The sequence below is a fragment of the Colobus angolensis genome, unplaced genomic scaffold, assembly GCF_000951035.1.
Source record: "Colobus angolensis palliatus isolate OR3802 unplaced genomic scaffold, Cang.pa_1.0 Scaffold122, whole genome shotgun sequence".
In the NCBI taxonomy this organism is placed as follows: domain Eukaryota; kingdom Metazoa; phylum Chordata; class Mammalia; order Primates; family Cercopithecidae; genus Colobus; species Colobus angolensis.
The window spans coordinates 6,255,260-6,265,276 of NW_012113364.1; the positions used below are offsets into that span (position 1 = coordinate 6,255,260).

At 40.5% G+C, this 10,017-nt stretch overlaps 1 protein-coding gene across 2 annotated transcripts in view; it reads right to left on the bottom strand.

Annotated features, from left to right (window-relative positions):
* Positions 1 to 10,017, bottom strand: part of LOC105504707 (rab5 GDP/GTP exchange factor) — a 77,450-nt gene that overhangs the window by 34,473 nt on the left and 32,960 nt on the right. Inside the window, exons 3-4 of one of the 2 annotated variants that reach the window (XM_011932235.1) lie at positions 9,517 to 9,702; positions 6,228 to 6,394 (exon numbers count right to left, since the gene is read on the bottom strand). In XM_011932235.1, the coding sequence (XP_011787625.1) occupies positions 6,228 to 6,394; positions 9,517 to 9,695 (346 nt within the window). In that variant the 5' untranslated portion in view covers positions 9,696 to 9,702. Of the gene's footprint in view, positions 1 to 6,227; positions 6,395 to 9,516; positions 9,710 to 10,017 lie in introns of those variants that run through there. The other variant, XM_011932242.1, reaches the window with a different exon arrangement.

Sequence of the window (10,017 nt, forward strand, 5' to 3'; positions counted from 1 at the left end):
GAACATTTCCAGCAGTGTTTTTTCTCCCATAGATGAACTGAGATCCAGCCACTGCACTCCCAGCCTGGGCCACAGAGTGAAACTCCGTCTCAAAAAAAAAAAAAAAAAAAAAATTACTTGAAGGTAGATGGTAAGTTAAAGATGTATTCTGTAAACCCCAGAACAACCAGTAACAAAAACAGAACAAAGAGGTATAGCTAACAAGCTGATAGTGGAGATAAAGGTGTGTTCATAAAGAAGGCAAGAAAAGAGGAGAAAAGGAACTAAGACAAGATGAGATAAACACAAAGAGCAAGATGGCAGGGGTAAACTTTCCCTTATCAAAATCACATTAAATATATGTGCTATAAACAGTCTGATTAAATGTCAGAGACTATCAGATTAGATTAAAAAACAAGATCCCACTTCATGTTGTCTGTAAGAAATTAACTTTAAATATAAAGATACAAACATGTTAAAAACTAATGAAAGGAAAAGGATACTCTGAAACAATGAAAAAGAGCTTAAGTGGTTATACCAATGTTAGACAAAGTAAACTTAAGAACATAGACCATATTGGCCGCAGTGGCTCATGCCTGTAATCCCAGCACTTTGGGAGGCCGAGGCAGACAGATCACAAGGTCAGGAGATTGAGACCATTCTGGCTAACATGATGAAACCCCATCTCTACTAAAAATACAAAAAATTAGCCGGGCTTGGTGGCAGGCGCCTGCAGTCCCAGCTACTCGGGAGGCTGAGGCAGGAGAACGGCGTGAACCCAGGAGGCGGAGCTTGCAATGAGCTGAGATCTTGCCACTGCACTCCAGCTTGGGCGACAGAGCAAGACTCCGTCTCAAAAAAAAAAAAAAGAGAACATGGACCATATTACCAAGAACAAAGAGGGGCATCTCATCATAAAAAAGGGGTTCATTTTTCCAGAAGACACAGCAATCCTAAATATGTATATACTAATAACACTGCTTCAAAACACAAAAAACAAAATCTGACAGAACTGAAAGGAGAAACAAATTTGGACATTTCAATATTCCTCACTTAGTAATTGACAGAAAGGTGACTTTTAAAAAGTCACTGAAGACAGAAGACTTGAACAATGCAATGCTATCAACCAATTTGACCTATCTGGCTCTAACAGAACACTCAACCCAATAAAAACATAATACATATTCCATCTGACAAAATAATAATGGTAGTAACTTACATATAGATAACGTCTACTAAGCACTAAGTACTTTTACAATGCTATTTTGTATAATCCTCACAAGTCTATCAGGTTATACACTTATGATATTTACAAATGAGGAAGCTGAGGCTTGAATGTGTTAAGTAACTTGAATAACGTTGCAGTCACTTATACAGTAAAGACTGGAATTTGAACCCAGGTCTGTGCGCTTAAATCCAAGGCCCGAGTTGTTGACAATACTACAACTACCTCAGTAAGCCAAAGAGAGGACTGAAGACTCTTCAGAAGAACACCAATCCCTCTGACTCTGGAGGTCTGTAGGCCAAAGACAGGAAAACCCTACTCATTTCCTTTATTGCTTTGCTTACAACATGCTTCCCTCCCACATATACTTATCCAAAGAGACACTTCTGCTTAAAAAAAAAAAAAAATCCCCTTTTAAAATGTAAATGAGGATTAATTCTATTAGCTAGTTATGATCACACAAGTTACTAAGATCAACACTTGGTTGTTTTTCTCTAAGCTTCCTAAAAATCAACCCCTACCTAAGAGGCCAGAAGTTTGGATTAGAGAGTAGAAAGTGAGAGACAGTTCAGGTGTTCGGTATGCAGGGAGGAGGTGAGTTATGTCTGAACAGCCAAATAGGGATTCAGTGTGTAAGGTGAAAGAAGTGAAGAAGAAGGAAATATGGAAAACAACAACCTCACCCACATTACAGTTTATAGTTTTGGCTAGGGCTCAAATGGCAAGTGCTTGCTCTTCAACTTAAAGTCACCTTGTGTTTTTGTTTTTTTTTTTTTTAAATCAGGGTCTCACTTTGTCACCCAGGCTGGAGTACAGCTGCATGAACACAGCACACTGCAGCCTCAACCTCCCAGGCTCAAACGATCCTCTCACCTCAGCCTCCCAAGCAGTTGGGGCTACAGGCACTAGCCCAGCTATTTTTTAATTATTTTTTTTTTTTTTAAGAGATGAGGATCTCACATTGTTGCTCAGGCTGCAGTGCAGTAGTGTGATCTCAGCTCACTGCAATCTCCACCTCCCGGGTTCAAACAATTTTCCTGCCTCAGACTCCCAAGTAGCTGGGATTGCAGGCACATGCCACCACCCCCGACTAATTTTTGTATTTTTAGTAGAGACAGGGTTTCACCATGTTGGCCAGGCTGGTCTCGAACTCCCGACCTTAGATGATCCACCTGCCCCGGCCTCCCAAAGTGCTGGGATTACAGGCATGAGCCCCTGCACCGGCCGTTATTTCTCTATTTTACTAAATTAACACAAGGATTATGATTTTTGTTCAATCAGTTATACTTCATTTATTGTTCTTATTTATTGATTTCTTCATTTTATTTTATTTTATTTATTGTTTAAGACGGAGTCTCACTTTGTTGCCCAGGCTGGAGTGGCACAATCTCAGCTCACTGCAACTTCCACCTCCCAGATTGAAGCGATTCTCTTTTTCGTTGTTGTTGCTGTTGAGACGGAGTCTCACTCTGTCACCCAGGCTGGAGTGCAGTGGCAAGATCTCAGCTCACTGCAAGCTCCGCCTCCTGGGTTCATGCCATTCTCCTGCCTCAGCCTCCCGAGTAGCTGGGACTGCAGGCGCCCGCCACCCCGCCTGGCTAATTTTTTGTATTTTTAGTAGAGACAGGGTTTCCCCATGTTAGCCAGGATGGTCTCGATCTCCTGACCTTGTGATCCACCTGCCTCGGCCTCCCAAAGTGCTGGGATTACAGGTGTGAGCCACCGCATCCGGCAGGTATTGGTATTTTAACTCTAAAAAAGAAAAGATATGCTTTGTAGGACCACTGTCTTCAGATCCGTTCGTGAAAGAGGTACCTAAGATGATACTTGGGATGACAAAATTATAGGAGTTCTGAAAGAAGAGGGCACTTTGGAATGTATAAGCAAGTCTCTCAGCTGGGACAACCACTATGACTTCCTCTATACAGCTCACTCACCCTGACTGTGGAGGCTAAAACACTTTAACTGAGTCTTTACAGTCAAGATATTCCATGTACTTTCTCTGAAGGCGTATCCAACTCTACAAGAATGTGAAAATATCTTCAAATTCCTTAGAAGGTTATTTGTATTTTGTCTGCTACCAAGCTTCTATGTATGGCATAAAAACTTTCCTTTATGCTACTAACAGAAACAAATAAAATACCAAGAGCAAGGGTATCACAGACTAAAGAAGATCAAGAATACGGAATACAAAAAATGTTTCTAGTCTAGACCCAATACATTAAAACTGCACTTAGGCTAACCTTATCCACACACAATGGCCAAAGAAGTACAGTGTGAAATGCAAAATTTACCTGGCTAAGTTATATTAAGTGGTCTGTGAAACAAAGACATAATGGAATCTTCTTTTCTAACATGAATTTTTAAAATACTTTAAGGTCTTTATCCCTAAAAGCTTTCTACAGACAAAAAGCAACTAAAGAACAAAAAATCTAAAGTACAAATCTAACATTCAAAAAGATGGGGGGTGGGGGGAGACAAGAACAAAAGACAAGAACAAGTAAAAGTAAAACAAAACAAGAACCATTCTGCATACATATTTTTTAAAACAAAATTCATTTGGATTCTTTCTTTTTTAGTTAATTACTTTTTTTAATGTTGGTGTCTCACTCTGATGCCCAGGCTGGAATACAGTGGCACAATCACAGCTCACTGAAGCCACTAACTCCTGAGCTCATGTAATCCTCCTACCTTAGTCTTCCAAGTAGCTGGGATTATAGGTAGGTACAAGCCACGGCACCCAGCTCCAGAATTGTTTCTTTTTAAAGTACAGACTCTGCACTAAATTGTAAATCTTCTTTCCATGGTATAATGCAAATTGTACAGAGGCGTTTGGGACACAGGTTTTTAAAACCACCAAGGAGAGTCAGCGAATATAAATGACAATTGTGTACTTAAGTAACAGAAATTTCATATATATATTATTTATGATATATATTAAATAACCTGAGTTTCTGAAGTATATACATTGGATAAAGGAATATAATGGAAAAATATAGACCCAGGAGTTAGGAGACCCGAGATCTCATGCACAAACTCATTGTGCGCAACCTTGGGTAAATTAGTTAACCTTTTTTAACTTTAAAATTATTAAAAAATAATTTAATAATTTTAAAAATTATTTTATCTGCTATAAATACTTATTTCACTACATATCATCAAGAAACAGACCTTAAGCTAAATAGGAATGAGTAGTCTTAATAGTAAATGCCCTTGCGCTCCCTATAAGATTATTCTATCAGAAGAATAACTTGCATTTTAAAATAGCTAACACTTACTGGAAATCTACTGTGTGTGTCAGGTGCTGTGCTAAGCTCTTTACGTGCATTAACTCACTGAACCCTCATCACATGCCTCTGGTAGGTATTACTGTCCCTCACTGTGGACAGGACTTGGAGTCGTTAGTCCACCCAGTGTCACAAAGCTGGTAAATGACAAAGCTAGGACTCAAACTAGGGGTGATTCCAAAGTCACCTTACTGACTGTCTATTCCACCTCCTAATAAATAAATCATGAGCCCAATACATTCTTATTTAATCTCTGGCAGGAACTAATTTTTTTCCTCATTTTTCGTAGAGACAAAATTGCTACAACTGGCAGCCAACCAAGAAACAACTTCAAATTAATCATATAATCCATCTTTTTTCTTTTCTTTCCTTTTTTTAGACAGGGTCTTGCTCTGTCACCCAGGCTGGAGTGCAATGGCACCATTTCGACTCACTGCAACCTCCACCTCCTGGGTTCAAATGATTCTCCTGCCTCAGCCTCCTGGCCTCAGCTGGGACTACAGGCACATGCCACTGTGCCTGGACGATTTTTCTATTTTTTGTAGAGACGGAGTTTTACAAAAACCCCGTCTATTTTTTGTAGAGACAGGGTTTTCTATTTTTTGTAGAGATGGGGTTTTATGTTGCCCAGGCTGGTCTCAAACTCCTGAGCTCAGAAAATCCATCTATCCTGGCCTCCCAAAGTGCTGAGATTATAGGCTTGAGCTACCGCACCAGGCCTGGTATCCATGTCTTAAAGAGAAGTGTGTATTTGGTTATGAGCAATATTTCCTTTTAATAAAACAAAAGGAAACACTAAAAGTCACAAAACCTAGAAGACCGACAAGGATCTTAAGGGGTAACACTGTCTTATTATTCATTCCGTTGCCTCCAGGAGAGAAGACCTCATTACAATTACCCCAGGGTAGGAACTGGGGAGCAGGTGAGGGGGCTCCCAGAGCACAGGTCTTCTGACAGCATCAGTGGTGGTTCCCAGTCTCCCTCATTATTTCACATTGACTGCATAACTCTGAGTAACAACATACATTTTCAGAGACCGAGGCCTGACAACAAAGATTCTTTCCTGCTTCATGTTGGGCCACTTCAACTGGCTAGGCTGCTCAATCGTAGAACAACTGTGACTTAAGTGACAATCCTCTTGCTGGTTACATGGCATTTTAAGAAGCAGGGTGAATATGATCACCTACATACAAATCTATGCACTGGAAAATAGCTACTATGGCTCACTCTCATCCCCCCAGGAGCCCAACGTGGGCCTTTTCCTATATTCTCTCAATACACTTTCTCAAGACACAAGTTGTCTCTCAAATAAGCTCTTGAGCAGAAAATCTCTCTCAGATGACTTTCAAGCCTAGAAATCACCATTTCTGACAAGCTGTGAACAGTGATGGTATTACACCACAGAACAAACCAGGATCCACAAATAAAGACACAAAAAAATAAAACATCCAAAGAGATAAAGTCATTTGGATGGGGATGAATTTCATAAGCAAAACTACCTATTTCAATTCTCTTTATTCCTCCTATAAACACATTTCTCTAAAACACAATGTCTTTCAACCAAAGAGAGTACTGGTTTCATATATTGTCTGACCCTCAAACCCAATTTCAGTCTCAGATCTGAGCTGATGTTCTCAAAAAGTTGACAGAAATTACAAAGCTGAGCCTGTGAGCATTGTGGATCTACTCTGTGTCTCACTCAGGCAGAGAAGAAAAAAAGAGTATCAGAACATTACCCTTCTTTGATCCGACCCTGGAAGACGCACTGAAGAATTTCTTCACTGTGGTAACCTTGCGGGTCTTCTCGTTGGTTTTCTTTTCTTCAAACTTGGAGAATGTGAGGGATTGGGCCCCTTGGCTGCTCTGACTGCTGGCAAAGGCCTCTTCTTCCTCCCGCTGGAGTCTGCAATTCAAGAAAGGATCAGAATGATCTAGATATTCTCCAAGGTTTCTCTTTATCTGAAGGTTACTACTCCATTAATTCAGGAGGATCTAGAAAGATTTTAGAACTAGAGACTAAATATACCAAATCAGCCTGAGGTCTCACATAGCTACAGGATGAGTCGACTGCTCTTCATGCGCTACAGATTTCAAATGAGATCTTCTCATGCTCATTCAGCAACTGCTCTAGGGCTACATGAAAGAAATCAAGTCTAGTCCTTCTCCCTAACAAGCTCAAGGCTGGAACAGAGAAAAAGGTAAGTAAACAACTGCTACATAATGGGACAGCTGCTACAGCAAAGAGTAAAAATTGAGTCCTGTGAGAACACAGGAAAGAATAACTCAATCTGCTGGGGGAGTCTGACGAGGCCTTACAACAGTGATGTTTGAGCTGGGTCTTAGAGGATAAATAGGATCCTTTTTTTGGGGTTGTTTTTGAGACAGTGTCACTTCATCACCCAGGCTGGGGTGAGATGGTACGATCTCGGCTCATTACAACCTCTGCCTCCTGAGTTCAAGCGATTCTCAAGCCTCAGTCTTCCAAGTTACTGAGACTACAGGTGCATACCACCACGCCTGACTAATAAGGCTGAATAGTATTCTAAGTGAAAGGATATTCCAAGAAGAAGGAACTACAAATGTGCACGCCTGTGGTTTGCTTCACAACAAGCTGAATGTAGCCAGAGCACTAGGTGTGTAATGAATGGTGATACTGGATACACAGGAAGGCACCAGAGGGTAAGGAATCTTGATTGCTAAGCCCACTATTCTGGATTTCATCATGTGGTGGGGAAGCAAGAAAGACTGTAAATCCAAGAAGTTATCGTTGTCAGATCTGTGCTTTAGAAAGATCATGCAGGTAGCTGTGTGAACAACTTGAAGAAACTAGAGAAACTAGAGACAGGGACAAGAAGTAAGAGTATATTACAAAGGTTTAAGTAAAAGAAAATAAGTACCTGGAAAATAGGAGTAGAAAAGGTAAAACTCAAAAGAATTTTCTGAGTTGGAAGAAACAAAACTTGGTCAAGTTGTAGATAGCAAGGGAGATGAAGAAGAATGAAACCAAGATTTTTTAGCTAACTTGGTAAATAGTGATGCCATTAATTGAATCAGAACGGTTAGGAGGAAAATGTTCAGAATGGGAAGAATAATAAATAAAAGCAATAAATTTGGCTTTGGATTAGCTGCATGTGAACCACCTCTATTAATTCCCAAACACAGGTCAGGTGCAGTGGCTCACGCCTGTAATCCCAGTGCGGGGAGGCTAAGGTGGCCAGATGACTTGAGCTCAGGAGTTTGAGACTAGCCTGGGCAACATGGTGAAACCCTGTCCGTACATAAAATATAAAAATGAGCTGGGTGTGGTGGCATACTTCTGTAGTCCTAGCTACTTGGGAGGCTGAAGCAGGAGGATCACTTGAGCCTAGGAAGCTGAGGTTGCAGTGAGTCAAGACTACACCACCGCACTCCAGCCAGGGTGATAGAGCAAGACCCTGTCTCAAAACAAACAAACAAACAAACAAAAACAACACAAGCACTATCTAAAAGACAATGATTTTCCAAGTGTGATTCCCCAGACAGCAGCAGCAGCATCACCAGGCAACTTGTTAGAAATGCAAATTTTCTGGTCTTACTCCCAAGCTACTAAAATCAGAGACTCTGAGGGTAAGGTCCAGCAATCACTGCTTTTACAAACTTTCCAAGTGATTTAGCAGGGTCACAATTAAAAGCAGTAAGAAATAGAATGAAAATCACAGGTGGAGGTGCTAAGCCTGAGGATAGAATCAGGACACCTCTTTCTTTGGGACAGACAAGAAGTTAATATAAAGGTATTAGTACATTTTTATGTGGTGAGGGGATGAAGCTGAGGGAGTTCGTGCCTAGTGGCCTCTACTCTGTTTTTGAAACAGGATCTGCTACTGACAGCATCAGGCATGCAGGGGAAACCCTGAGGAGATCATTCATGTTCTGGGCTAAAATTTTCTCTCTTTGATTGACCACAGTCACTGAAAGCAATGTGTGATTTCTAATTCTCTGCGTTCACCACAGATGTCAGCAAAGTAGTCACTCAACAAATATTGGCTGACTGGATGAAAAAACAAAAAACTAGCTACAAGAGTTGGAAGAATTCCATCTGACTCTCTTCTGTTGAAGCAGTTTTAGAATTTCTAGAATGCTGTGGCAAAGAGCATTTTATTAGTTACTATGCTCACTAGCCATCCCATCATTTATTTATTTATTTATTTTTTGAGACAGAGTCTCACTCTGTCTCCCAGGCTGGAGTGCAGTGGCACGATCTCAGTTCACTGCAACCTCTAATACCTGGGTTCAAGCAATTCTCCTGCCTCAGCCTCCTGAGTAGCTGGGATAACAAATGTGCACCACCACACCCAACTAACTTTTTAAATATTTTTAGTAGAGACTAGGTTTCACCATGTTGGTCAGGCTGGTCTCAAACTCCTAACCTCAGGTGATCCTCCTGCCTCAGCCTCCCAAAGTGCTAGGATTACAGGCGTGAGTCACTGCACCCGGCCCTTCGTTTAATTTTTAACATCATTATTTTTCCGGATAATACCAATTGCCTTTGACCTAATTTTTAAAGAAAAGTTAAATTTCTACAATGCAATGACTATATACAAGTCAACAGATTTCTACTACTGTGTTTTATCACTGAGCTAGATGCAATGCTGAATATATTATATTAAAAGAATGAGGGAAATAATGCTTGATGAGTGCCATTTGCAAGCCCTGCACTGGGTACATATTTATTAGCTCATTTAATCTTCACCAGAAAATATGCCTATCTCCATTCTTCCACTCTAAGGAGCTTATTGTCTAAATTTGAGAACTAAAACTAACACAACCAAAGAAAATAATCAGAAGTTAAGACAAACACAAAATGAAGAAACTACTGAAAGCTGTTCATTAAAAGTTAACTGAGAAGAGGGGAAAACATCCTTCTCCTTAATATTAAACTGACGTGCTGATAGCTTAAAGCAGAAGTGAAAAAATGTATTTGGACGGTGACAGAACTACGTATCCAGTCACGTCACTGTTCAATCACCCCTAGTTAAGTTCTTTTACCGCTCCGCCAGCTCCCAGTCCTCCTGAATCTGCTTCTGTCTGGCCTTGTGGTACTCTTCCCTCCAGCACTTGGAGCAGAAACCCTGCCAGGCTGGGTTGCCGTAGTAACCACATCCTTTCTTGCACAGGAGGTCCGACTGATCCACATGAATTCCTCGGCGTTCAGACTTCAGGCTCATCTTCCTGCTAACCAATGAACAAACAAGAAAGTGCTGTTGAAAATGGATTACCATTCTACTAACTAAAATCTTACCAATTATGAACAAAAAGTGAGTCATTCCATTATCTTCAAGCTGTAAGAGAGGGAAGGAGGAAATGAAGGAGGGAGGGAGGGAGGGGAGGAAGAAAGAAAAAAGAAATATTAAATATAGTAAATTTCATGACACAGCCATATGAAAGAAAGACTTATTCCCCGCCCAAAATACCAAAAAAAAAAAAAAAAACAGAAAGAAAAATATTGCCTCTTTTGAACAAAAAGTGAGTCATTCCATTATCTTCAAG